The sequence below is a fragment of the Lasioglossum baleicum genome, chromosome 7 (assembly GCF_051020765.1).
Source record: "Lasioglossum baleicum chromosome 7, iyLasBale1, whole genome shotgun sequence".
NCBI lineage: Eukaryota > Metazoa > Arthropoda > Insecta > Hymenoptera > Halictidae > Lasioglossum > Lasioglossum baleicum.
In genome coordinates, this window is record NC_134935.1 from 3,889,951 (window position 1) to 3,902,728 (window position 12,778).

Genomic DNA, 12,778 nt, shown 5'->3' on the forward strand with positions numbered 1-12,778 from the left:
CACTTCGTTAACATATGGACCGAACAGAGATCCATTGCACTTGGGTCGAAATAAAACTGGATTTATTGGATTTATAACCAGTTTGCGATCCCTCGTGCAGATATTCAAACAATATGTAGATAACAAAGAAAACAAGAGATTGCAATATTTATTAGCATACAAGTTATCTCAAGATCATCTGGAAGTATTTTTCAGTGCTGTAAGAAGTATGGGAGGACATAATAATAATACTACCTCAAAGCTTTTTCAAGCAGCATATAAAAAATTGCTAATTCACACTGGGGTCACTGGCTCTTTACAAGCCAATTGTATTGAGCAAATACCAACCATTATTTTAAGTAGAAGTGGTTCGAAAGGGAATAGAATCAAAACTATAGATAATTGTTTAAAGGAAGCTTCAGAAAATGATGAATCGCTCGAAGCAATTAATAACGAGCACAATTATTTTATCACATCTTTAATTGCATTAAATAGTTTATCCAACTACGTCAACGACGTAGTTGAATATATTGCAGGGTTTGTAATTCGTAGCTTGAGGAAAAGTATGGAATGCGAAGTATGCTTGCAAGCATTAGTGAACAAGGAATCTAAGTGCACCTTCATAAATTAAAAAAATTATAGCCAAAATAGGCAAGCGTTGACGGTGCCGTCAAATGACGTAATACACATTTGTAGAATTGCTGAGGCGGAAATACGCCTCATGGGGAAAGCAAATGGACTGATTCAAAAAAATGTAATGCTAAAATTAATAGTAAAAATCTTGAGTAATGTTCGTGCTACAGTATTTCAAAATTATAGCGAACACATGTATGATACAAACATGGAGACGAATCATATTGTACAATTAATAAAATTAATATCGTATAAGTATTGTAATGTGAGATTGTATCACATAGGACAATGTACAGTAGTAGACCGTAAAAAAATACGCAGTAGACTAACGAAAGCGATTTTATTTTCGAATCAATAAATGTGAAAAGTGTATCTATATTGAAAATAAAAATTGTCTACATCGATGGCAAGAAATAGAAATTAAATTGAATGTTATTTCTTCCCTGAATGATTGTAATAGAACAGAAATCATGTATTGACATTTTCAATTTTTCAACGATTTTGAATTTCATCTACTCAATTTTTTTGTAAATGCATAAAGATCCGCAGTCTAGCAATAACTAATCACAAGCGAGGTAAATGTAAATTGTGTAAAACTAGCAGTACTACCTTAAAATGTTGTAAATGTGATCAATTTATATGTAAAAAACCTCTTCAGAATCAAATATCGCGCGATTCCTAAAAAATAGTTAATATATAATACTATTATTACTTTATATCTTAATAAAACATACAGAATAAACGTCTGTATCTCAAATACAGTTTACAATAGATAATTTCATGATACAATGCCAAATTCTTTGAAATTATCCTGTCCATTCTTCCCGCGTACTGGGTACATGTATATGGCGCACCCGCTGATCCCCCTCACCCCCCATATAAGCCAAGCGTAGGCACTGTCGATGAGCATAGCTTATACATCTTTCGACAACGTGACGTCACACCGTCTTTATCTTTTCCGAGGCTCAAATTATCTGCGCCGGGTCTATAGGTATACCTATATGAAAACAAATTTTGTGAAATCATACGGAATGACCAAGGTACCCCGATTTTAGCCACACTTTTACGTTACTGAGGCTAAAAATCGTCGCACATGCTTGTGATACTCGTGCAATGTGCAATATCTCAGCACTGCTGACAGTGCTGACTGCTGTGCCGAAGACAGCCGAAGAGCACAGGAGATCAGAGTATCAAAGGCAGAGAAAATTCTCATCGGTATCGGTAGCGGAATCGCCGCAACACCGGCGAGATACTATTTTCCTTTGTTGCATTCAAATATGTGTAACACAATTGTATATTTTTCTCAATGACTTGATGCATATTCTAATATACCTAAAATAAATAAAAATGCAATGCAATTTTGTTAAGTATCTTTCTAGAATTTCAAGTCTCATAAAAATGAGCCTTTACTCACTTCGAGACGAGTGCGTAATATATAATTTATTTTATTATTTATTACATTCTATCGTTTTATTTAAATTCATCGTTTAAGAAGATTGCGAACAATTTTATCTTTAATGGATCATATAAATGTGTACAAATCTATACAGTGAAAATAAAAACATTATTAAAGAAATAAATTTATTACATACAATGATAATTATCTAAAACAATTTTTTATTCAGTCACGTTATACCGACTGATATTACCACTCTCATTTACATACGCAAGCACTCCTTACAAAATGTAATATGTAATTCGTAAAGTTTGTATGGTGATGTAATGTAAGCGATCAAGACCCAGTATACGTTTTCTGTTCGACTTTCGATATAAACATCACGGGATCGAGAGTGACGAGTTTCAATAATTTTCGAATAAACGATAAAGAAACAATTTAATCAATATGAAAAGAGTTATTCTACGAAACGCTTCGAAGGGACCCGAACCGTTCCGTAAAGTGTAAAGTATACATATGCATATATATATATATATATACACACGCACATAACTAACCGGTACACGTGGCATTCGTTGAAATTATAATTTGTCCGGTCATTCTTTTCTAAACCTGTACGTAATAATGTATGTATAAAAGAGAAGACAAATTTATTCGATACGCTTGAGATTATTGATATTGTAAAGTGAACTTTTGAACTCGAATTTGAAAGTTTGAAACCATAACTGTTACGCATTTCTCGAATACGAATTGTATCTGCAAACCATTCGAGTCGTTAATCGAGGTACAAATTATTATATTACACAAGTTATCACATAACTTTACGAACGTTTACTCTGTCGCGAGTTGGGTTGAAAATTTCTGTAGCCTACGCCTCCGCAACATTTCTTGTTCGCTCGATTCGACGTCATTCCTAATCGATGAATCCGGAGTTACATCGTTACTATTTGTGCCCGATAATGTATTCGTACTTTCACTGGAAGTAGTTGTAGTAGGAACGTGTGTCTCGGCTTTCGTTTCCGAGCTAATGTTCTCAGCTTCGGAACTCGTATCTTTAGATGTTCCTGGTTGCGCTAACGAAGAAACATCCGACGTAACGTTTATATTACTCGTAGCAGTTGGCACTGGAATGCTGTAATCGTACAAACATTCAACTAATTATCACAATTAAATCGTCAGAATCGTTTGATACGAATAACCGTGGAAACTGATACAAACTTAGCGGTAGCAGCTGCCGTCTGATACTGGTTCATCATAGCACTGGCAGCATCTAGCAATAGCTGAATTCGCTGTAGCGTCTGTATTCTAGCTTCTACCGCTTGTCGTAGATTGCCTTCCATCGCTCTGAGCTCCTCTTCACTCAATTCTGTTAAATTAGGAGGCGGAGTAGGGAAAGGTGGCAACGGTACCATGCTAGGAAACGGCGGTGGGACCAACGGCACACTGCCAGCTGCTAAATTTTGAAATGACGCCGTGGGCGTGTTCGGCGTAGTATTTTGACCTTGTTGCTGCGGTGTGGCTGGCGGCACTTGTTGTTGCGGCGCTGCACCTGGAGCTTGCAATCCAGCCCAAAATGCCGGTAAAACTTGAACTACATTCAACAGAACATAAACGCTAGAGTTCGAAGCTTACCGAGGAGGAAAAGAGAAAACGAGGCGTTCGAGAACCCGAATGTGCTTGGGAATCTCGAATATTCTCGAGAACCCGTTTACGCGACATTCCCGCACCCGGTTCTCGCGCGCCTCTAGAATCGGCTGATCTACAGCACGATTCCTTCCTCTTTCGTAACAAGACGCGTACCGATTGGATTAAATTCTGGTGCTTGAGGAGCTTGAGGCACTTGTGGTCCTGCTTGAGGTTGATTCTGCTGCCTGTTTGCTTGATTGTTGTTCACGGGTCTTAAGATGTTCAAGCGACAAGTGGGACACGTTTGCTGGCGTTGAAACCACGACCGAAGACAAGCGGTGTGGAAAATGTGATTGCACGGTAGCTTTTTACTCGCTGTGACCATTTCCTCTCTGAAACAGTAGTGCGTATGTCAGCAGAATTTACGTCATACGGACAATAATTTATACGGAAAAAACGGAAATAATTATAGTTACCTGCATATTATGCATACATTGTCGGCGGCGGCCAATTCTTCGGGCGTCGCATCGGGGTACAACGTGTTCATGTTTCGAATAGCCCTGCGAGACATTACGATGTCGTGGAATGCTTTTTTAAAGTCTCGCATCGTGTAATACATTGGACGAAGCGCGAACAGGGGCAAAGTATACAATTTTATCATCAGAGTGACAAAAGCAACGTACAAAATAACCTGAAATCAGATTCGTATTAAACGTCGGTGACTAGGATATGATTAGGATACGATCGATAAGAAAAGGATCTCACTTTCAACAGTCCAATTACTAATTCCGTATATAACAGAAATACCGGTTTATTGTCCCATGGATTTTCGCTTTGCAGGTCTATAGAGTGTAGTATATACTTGATTTCGATGTTGAACACAACGGTTAACAGAATCGCGTATTCGAAACCAAATACTAATTGTACGGAAGGACCTTTCGTGGCTGTCGTGTTGTACGCGTAATGGATCATGGTTAAATTTATAGCAAATAAGAGAGCCAACAAAGTACCGACTCTGAGATGGAACAGCCATGTTATCACCGGACTTCTTTCCATCTGAAAATGTCAAAAATGAAACGTCAGTTATATCGGGGAATGCGAGTATTCAAAATGTTTTGTTATTATATATATATATACTTACGTAGTCGACACGATCTTCGGCCAACCAATGAAATGATTTCAAAAACAAGAGAAGCGTAAATAATGCTATAAATTTTGGACTAAAGTCATCTCTAAATACGGTAAATGCCAGACACGTTTCGGTCACCGCGTACCATACTCTTTCCAACAGATGCTGTAAACGAATAGCGGTCGTTGTCAAAATATATTTTGCTCGTGAAAAGATTAGCTATCGGCAACATCTTTATCGATGTTTTCCACTTATTTCGGCAAGGTACCGGCTCGTCGCGCGACCAGCAGGAATTTCAGGCAAGATTCATAATCAAAATGGCTAAACCGAGTTCCCACCTAGCGCGAACAAACTGTAACGTTAGGAGGTTTGCGTAAAGAACAGGAGCGTGACGAGCAAGCACCTACCGTATCCGTATCCAAGCGTACGTCGTTACTTACCTCAAGTTCGGTAGCACGCAGCGTACCAAAAAATATTTTTCGCAGGAAAGCGTTTATCATAAATACTAGAATTAATGCTTGAGCATAGATTACCTGAATAAAAAGCAACAATGAGACACAGAGAAGAAGAAAAACAACTAGAACATATAGGCTATCGACTCCTTTGGTAGACGATGAAATTCCATTTGAAGATTCGATCGACCGTGTGGAATCGAGTGAATTTCAAAGAAAGTACTTGAAAGCAGGAGAAAAACAATGAAACTTACTGACATACTAGGATTAGATTTGGTTATGTGAACTACTGTCGGGTAAAATTGTTTTCTTTGATAATAAGCGTTGCCAATTACGGCGCACGTTAACGCCGTGCTTATCAGCATTATCCCAGCCTCTCTCATTTTTGCGCCGGTTATTGTCCAAACCAGTGGCCGTGTTTCCGAATGAGATATTCACTGACACTTTTCGCACCAATAATTTACGTATCAACAGCTGTAAGGTTCGACTATGTAGAATGAACGAGGCGCTGCTATCAAAACGACAGTAACCGCAACTATTAACGGATGCGTTTAGCGGTGATCGCTACATTTTACGGACGAGGGACCTATGCCGAATTTCATACGCTTCACCTGACGTTCGCGTTGCTCTCGATTAAACGTAGCTTTGGTTCGCCAACGATAGAGAATTTCTCTGTCATAATCCACCTGTTCGGCCGCGACGAACGTGTACTATTTCTACTTGACAGATCCGAACGGGACAGACGGTGACAGACGGTGCAATCCTATTGGCGGAACGTAACGCGACGTTCATGCTTGCTCACGTCTCACGTTCGAACCACGTGGACTGACCGCGCGCAAATACGCCGAATCTCAAAAAAGGTATTCGCTCACTCGCCACGGCCCACGGGTGGTCTGAAAACATCTGGAAACCGGCGTTTCGCGGCCAGAAATCCTTATTTCGAATCGTGTCGATCTCTTTTCACTGCAAAATCATTTTCTATCCTATAGTACGATCAGTGGCGCGTTACCCTATGGGCAACTTGGGCAAATGCCCGGGGCCCCGAACACAAACCAAGATCCAAATTCGACGTTTTTCTCATAAAGTTATTTAGTTGGGGTTAGGGGCCCCGAAAGTCTACTTTGCCCAAGGCCCCAACTAGTTGTAACGCGCTACTGAGTATGATTACTTGTAGCTGCTTGTAGATAATTACATTTCTTGTAGGGAATGGAAAGAAAGATTTTTAACGAATCGTGTTCTAGACAAAATGCTAAATACGGTGCGTTTATATTATCTTCTAATACTATAAATATGCATAAAAAAATGGAGTAGTAACGTAGTAACAAAAAATTGATAAATACATTTCTTAATCGATTTGTCGGCCTGGCCTAGATCGTTCGAATTGCCCGCTGGGACTCGGTTTTCTAGGATTCGTAATTTTATTCGAATCGAGAGGAAAATTTGCGAAACAATTGATACGATAAAATATACATACATACATACATACATACATTATACATAGAGAGAAATATATTGATGATTTCTTTAAAATCTAGCAGACATTGTTACATCAACGCGGTTGAGATACATGGCACAAATTTATAGGAATACAGATAACAACAAGATATAATTTTTGTACTTGGTTGGATATGTTATACCTTCATAAAGTACAATGAAGAACATATACGTTGCGCGTATATGTATATGAAAAACTTCTTCGAATTAAAATCAAACTTCAGAGAGTAAAATTCCATAGGAGGGGTCCTTTATATTTTACAGAATTTCTCGATGCAGTTAAAAGTATTTATTTATATGGTTTTTTCGCGAGCTCCGAAAATTTTCAAAAATGATTCGATTATTTGACTATACAATATCACACGCTTATGTTATTAGTTAACATACTCGAAATATTACTTATCTTTAATGTCTGTGTACGATAACTTATTCGTACCGAAGAATACCGTGATACATCCGATTGTACTCCTACTCCTATAGCATAGATGACGAGTTTAAAGTTTAAACACGCGTTTAATAGATTTATACATCGGCGGATTAGGTATGCCTAATAGTTCTCGGTGTCTTCAAGATACCTTTAGGACTCTGATACTTCGGAGTTCCTATTTGACCAACAGCCTTCAACGGTGTTCTGCGAGAGTCTACCAAAGGTCTTCTCGATAAAGTTTTAGCACTTTTTGGTGTCTTCGCGCTTAATGGTTTTTTAATATGTGGTGTTCTACAGAGCGAACTACCACTGGGTTTATACGTATTTAATCTGGACTCTTCTAAGATCGCGTTAGCGTGTTTTGCCGCAGGTGGTGTTTTTAAATTTTCTTTTTGGTGATGCGCTACATTCGAGACAGCAGTGATTTGCGTATTCGTTATTACACTTGGTGTATTCACTTTAACCTCTGAGTTTTGCGAAGTATAATAAGTTTTACCGTTATACTCGTTCAAAGGTGTGCCGTCGTCTACCTCCATGTCAACGCGAGACAGCGAGCTCTTACATGACAATTTTGTACTTTTATTTTTCACATTTTTATTCGACTTCTGACACGGATCCGTCTTTTCGGAACAGTCGTCCGTAAACTGATTATCGTTCGCGGCGAGCCACTTATTCTTTTTATGCAGTGCGGTATTGTGACTGTACATTTTCGATGTACATTCGTCAAACAGTTTTGCCTTAGCCAATACCATTCCAGCATTCTGAGTCCTCAATTTGGCGATCGACGCGCGACCAGTTTGATTCACAGGGGTACTCGTTTGACTCGTAAATTGAAAATATCCTTCGGCATCTCTCCAAGACGTTGACTTCTTCCATTCAAGTTTCGGAGTTAACGACGCGGTGGTAGGCGTGTTAAACGTAATGTTTTGTGTGCTATTCGTTTTCTTTAATTTCTCGATCTTCCCGTTGGAGAAAATATTTGTAGTGTTCGCCAGGTCGTTGCCATGAAAAGACGACACCCGTCGGACGGTCGTGTGCGTTCTATTCTTTGTTGGTAGAAGCGCTGCAGTTCCAATCGAAATCGGACTGTGATTTGTCGTGTACGCGTTTAAACGATCGAATTCTTCGCGTTTGTTATTCAGAATAACGTTGTTCTTCTCTTCTTCCCAAAGAGAAGTGGATACAGGTCTTAAATAGGTCTCGGCGTGCGTACAATTCAAGAAGGCTTTCTCATTCTGATAACTGTTGTTGAACTTTTGATCGGACGATACTTGTTTGTACGAATTCGAGCCGTGAGAAATGTGCCACGAAGCGGTACGTCTGACGCGTTTGCTGCAAATTCAAAACGAAAATCAAGAAAACAAATAGAAAAATGGTGAAAGGGTATAGCCAGATACAGTGGTCAAATTGAATACTTTCAACGATATCTCACTACCGAAGTTTTATAAAACTGGTATGTATCTCCAAAACTTATATGAAAACCTTATGAAAACATTAATAATCATAATAAGACGCAACTACCATAATAATATAAACGTGGTGATCCCACAAGTTCAATATAAAATCTGCAATTTTAAGTTTCTGGATTTTTTTGAAAACCGATTTCGCAGTCGCGTGTTCTATTAGATAGAATAAAACAAAAAAAGAGGGTTTTCTTTGGGGGCCCTATCGAATGATTAACTTGGTTTGGGGACTCGTTCGATCTCCTTATCCGGCTGTACACTTTATACGAATATTATAAATGTTTACCTCATACTCCTCTCCTGCGATCTTCTTCTTAAATTACCTATCTTCCGGGCGCTAGGAGACCTTATAATTTTGTGCTCGCCGGATCTTCGAATTTTAAGCTCCTTTCCAAGTTTTCTAGCCAAGTAATCTGTACTCGCTGTGCTTTCTATACTAGCTTCCTCTAAAGTCTTCTCGTACGCAGTTTGTACCTTTTTTACAGAAGGCGGTGATAAACTAACATTTTCCTCATTCTCTACACACGCAAACTCTTGAGAGAGACGAGATTCAATCGCAGAAACTCTGTTTTTAATGTCTTCGTACTCGCTTTTCGGTATTGTAACATATTCTTCGGACTGACTGTTCACGGACGAGACCTCGATGTGCGAATACGTTTTAAAGTTGTTTAATGTTACTCTTCGTCTCGCTGGGTACGAAAAGTTATCCAGTACTTTCAGTTGATCCGAACTCGAACATTTACTAATATTATTCTCTTTTCTTAACAAGACCTGCTCGTCGCTATCGTCCGATAAATTAACATCCGCGTCAACAAACAAGTCGTTGTATTCCTTGTGAAGTTCAGTCGTTACTTCGTTGTCTTTTAAGATCAATTTCAATTCCGATGCATCGTCGCTGTAGGGTCTGTACTTTCTTTGCGAATCGCACGCGTTGGATACGGAACTCCAACGCCGTTCTGTGCACGTGTCAAAGTTGTTTGCGGAAGATTCCGAATCTTCGTCGATAGTTTTCTGAAAGATACAAAAGTATTATATCGAATATACATGCTACAGACAATATACAAATGTTCTTACCGATTTCCTTGGTACAAAACGATCTAGACTGAGTCTCAGTTTCTTAGATTTATCCGTCTTATCTACGACTCTCCTATAACACGGATGAAGCGATAAATATTTCATTAATTAGCAGACTGTCATATAAAAGCTTGGAACACCCTTCGTCGAGCGATGTTTCAAGCTTTCGAATAACAATGTACATTTTAGTACACACTTTTTCTTTGTACTCGATAGTTCCGCTCGTTCGAGTACTTTTCTTTTCTTTGTCGGTTTAGCAGTTGACACGTTAGTTGGATCACAATTTTCAGGAACTCCTTGGTCATCTAACGCGTTGGTTTCTTCGGGTACAGCACTTTTACCAACCATCTTCTTTAAACCATAAAACATTCCTGAAGACAAAAAATTTAGAAATATACACAAATTCTATATGTATTCTATATTCTAAATTCTATATGTTAATTAATCAAGCAAATGTATTAGTATGTTAGTTCAGACAATGTTAAAATAAACTGTTAGCGAATGTTAGCGAAGCAAAGAATAAATTACTATTAACAGATTTATACAGACATACTTAGATTGAGGTTGGAGGCACTTAGGTGTGGCTTACGTGTAAGACTTCCACTGCGGTGTTTCTTTTTCCTCGATTTAAAACGTGAATGGCTATCGGACACATCTAACTCGTTATCGGTACTCCCAATCGTTTCCATAGAAATGGCTCGCGTTATATGAACCGGTAAAACGCCGATACTCTCGGCGTTCTCTATTAAAATCTATAACGACATCGATAAGATGCCATGGTGTACGTAAAGTTTTTTTTATAACGTATAACGTTTAAAACTAATCTATTACCTTTACGGCGATCAAATGTAATTCAAGACGCATCTGCACGGCAGACATCGTAGTTTCTTGCAAAGGCATTATATTCGGTCCAATTACTTTTGCTAAATTATCGATGCCCATTTTGTTTTGCTTTTCGTACAGCGATATTTTTCTTAGAAACTCCATGAAAAATGCTAAAGTGTTGAGATGATGCGGCGGTAGAAGAATACAGGCCAATAACAACGCTTCTACTCGATAAGTTTTGAGCATAGCACAGTGTACGAACAGGTCATGGTATGTGTAAGGGATCAACGGTTCTGGTAAATCTCGAAAGAAAGTTTTCAAGCAATTAGCCACGTCGATCGCGTGGTGCTTCTCTCCCAAGGTTCCACCATTGTCCAAACGGGCAATCAACTCTTTTTGACGAAGCTGTGAACCTGCTTTCCTGAACAAACCTTCTTGGCTAGCATATTTCTCTAAAAAGGCGGTCACTCGACTAACGAAAATCGGCACGTGAACGATACCACCCGAGGATAGGTTCACAACATCCAACGATTGATAAGACAACGGGGTTTTGAACACTTTCTTCGAGATTTGCTTGCTCCCTTCGAGCCTCTCAGTTTTGATCATGCTCTTCTTGAACCGGTATTTCACCCCATAGTTCCGAAGATCGCTGACAACCGAATGATACACTGTTTCTTTGTGCAAAACATCGTAAATCAACATGTTTCCACTATGAAAATCTAGATAATTTAGTCATAAATTACGGTAAAATCTTTCGATACGAATATGACAGTGTTTCCATGTTATTTAGCTAAACTAAAACGTAATCAAACACACAACACACTGCTGCACACGGCACACAGTGCACACCACGTTCAAATTGAATTGTAGGCATGCAATGCTGCCAAACTTAGGGGGGAACTATACCCAGTGTCCACGCTGGTCCACGCTATGAATTACCGACTGTGCAAAAAAAACAGAGGTTTTCGTATGCCCTCTACAATTTAGAGTGGTGAGTTTAGGAATTACGTAGAATTTCAGATATCGACGGCGTAGTTGCCAAAACACATTCGAAAATATTCGTCGCATAGTTGCCAATTTACTGTTACTGCCGTGTAATGCACAGCGCGTATTTTTGCTATTTTCCACGTTACAGCACCGACGAGATATATATTATATTGCCAGAGCAATTAGTTTACTACAGGATGTCAAAAGAAATTTTTTCTAAAATTGCATTTGGCCGGAATTGTAGAGAAAATAGTAAAAGTTGTAAGAAAGCTGTCAGCACAAACGAGATATAGGAATCCTATTCCTATATCCCATTTATGCTGTCAGCAGTCCCGACTGGTCCCGACGACACCGACGAGATACTATTAAAGACTGCCAGCCCCTGTGTTATTCCGCGGGACCAGTAAGTGGGCGCGAGTGGGCGCGGGGATAACGTGAAAGTTACAGTGATCTGATATACCACATCGCTAAAAATTCTAAATAGTGCTAAAATAGTGCCAAAACATCGTCTGAAATATGGCGGAGAATGTAACATTTAATAATAATCGATATGGTTTCGTAATAATTCGCATTCACACCGATGCATCGCGACGAGAATCTCCTCAGTGGTCTTCTTTACCGACAAAATGCCGTCGTTGGCCTTCTGTTTCTCTGGATGGAGCTAAAATATATCCTAGAGGGCGTAAGAAATACCGAAAAATTCGAGTCCCGCCAACTCCCATAAGGCTGGCAGTCTTTAACAGTATCTCGTCGGTGCCGACGAGATCCTGCCTGGGGCTCCAAAACTGAGTTGGTAATACAGGAAATGACAAGAAAAAGAGGCCATGTGGCCTCAGCCACCGACGAGATACTATTAAAGACTGCCAGCACCGACGAGATACTATTAAAGACTGCCAGCCCCTGTGTTATTCCGCGGGACCAGTAAGTGGGCGCGGGGATAACGTGAAAGTTACAGTGATCTGATATACCACATCGCTAAAAATTCGAAATAGTGCCACAATAATGCCAAAACATCGTCTGAAATATGGCGGAGAATGTAACATTTAATAATAATCGATATAGTTTCGTGATAATTCGCATTCTCACCGATGCATCGCGACGAGAATCTCCTCAGTGGTCTTCTTCACCGACAAAATGCCGTCGTTGGCCTTCTGTTTCTCAGGATGGAGCCAGAATATATCCTAGAGGGCGTAAGAAACACCGAAATATTCGGGCTCGCCAACTCCCATAAGGCTGGCAGTCTTTAATAACTTCATATTTAGATGGCGCAGCCATCGCGCACAGATTACGAGG

At 39.4% G+C, this 12,778-nt stretch overlaps 2 protein-coding genes across 4 annotated transcripts; both read right to left on the minus strand.

Moving 5' to 3' along the window:
• Positions 1-2,175: 2,175 nt before the first annotated feature.
• Positions 2,176-5,933, minus strand: Sip3 (septin interacting protein 3). Of its 2 annotated transcripts, none has more exons than XM_076428175.1 (8): positions 5,470-5,933; positions 5,204-5,296; positions 4,776-4,928; positions 4,400-4,690; positions 4,111-4,325; positions 3,809-4,026; positions 3,227-3,599; positions 2,176-3,140 (listed from the first exon to the last, which is right to left on the minus strand). In XM_076428175.1, exons 1-8 carry the CDS (start codon positions 5,596-5,598, stop codon positions 2,840-2,842), a joined length of 1,773 nt encoding a protein of 590 aa, XP_076284290.1. In that variant the 5' UTR covers positions 5,599-5,933; the 3' UTR covers positions 2,176-2,839. The 2 variants fall into 2 exon arrangements, with proteins under 2 accessions (XP_076284290.1, XP_076284291.1); XM_076428176.1 differs by having other exon boundaries at positions 3,020-3,162.
• A 182-nt stretch (positions 5,934-6,115) lies between these two features.
• LOC143210901 (uncharacterized) lies at positions 6,116-11,606 on the minus strand. Of its 2 annotated transcripts, none has more exons than XM_076428173.1 (6): positions 10,505-11,606; positions 10,227-10,425; positions 9,870-10,044; positions 9,674-9,746; positions 8,886-9,610; positions 6,116-8,468 (listed from the first exon to the last, which is right to left on the minus strand). In XM_076428173.1, the coding sequence occupies exons 1-6, from the start codon at positions 11,198-11,200 to the stop codon at positions 7,247-7,249; spliced, it is 3,090 nt and encodes a 1,029-aa protein (XP_076284288.1). In that variant the 5' UTR covers positions 11,201-11,606; the 3' UTR covers positions 6,116-7,246. The 2 variants fall into 2 exon arrangements, with proteins under 2 accessions (XP_076284288.1, XP_076284289.1); XM_076428174.1 differs by having other exon boundaries at positions 10,263-10,425; positions 10,505-11,596.
• Positions 11,607-12,778: the final 1,172 nt, after the last annotated feature.

Coding starts and splice junctions, on each gene's coding strand:
- Sip3 (XM_076428175.1), bottom strand. CDS start 5,598: ATGAGAGAGGCTGGGATAATGCTGATAAGCACGGCGTTAACGTGCGCC. Junction 4,691..4,775: donor CCGAAGATCGTGTCGACTAC/GTAAGTATATAT, acceptor TGACATTTTCAG/ATGGAAAGAAGTCCGGTGAT. Junction 4,326..4,399: donor TAGTAATTGGACTGTTGAAA/GTGAGATCCTTT, acceptor ATCTGATTTCAG/GTTATTTTGTACGTTGCTTT.
- LOC143210901 (XM_076428173.1), bottom strand. CDS start 11,200: ATGTTGATTTACGATGTTTTGCACAAAGAAACAGTGTATCATTCGGTT. Junction 9,611..9,673: donor GTTTTGTACCAAGGAAATCG/GTAAGAACATTT, acceptor TGTATCTTTCAG/AAAACTATCGACGAAGATTC. Junction 8,469..8,885: donor TCGCAGGAGAGGAGTATGAG/GTAAACATTTAT, acceptor TTGAATTTGCAG/CAAACGCGTCAGACGTACCG.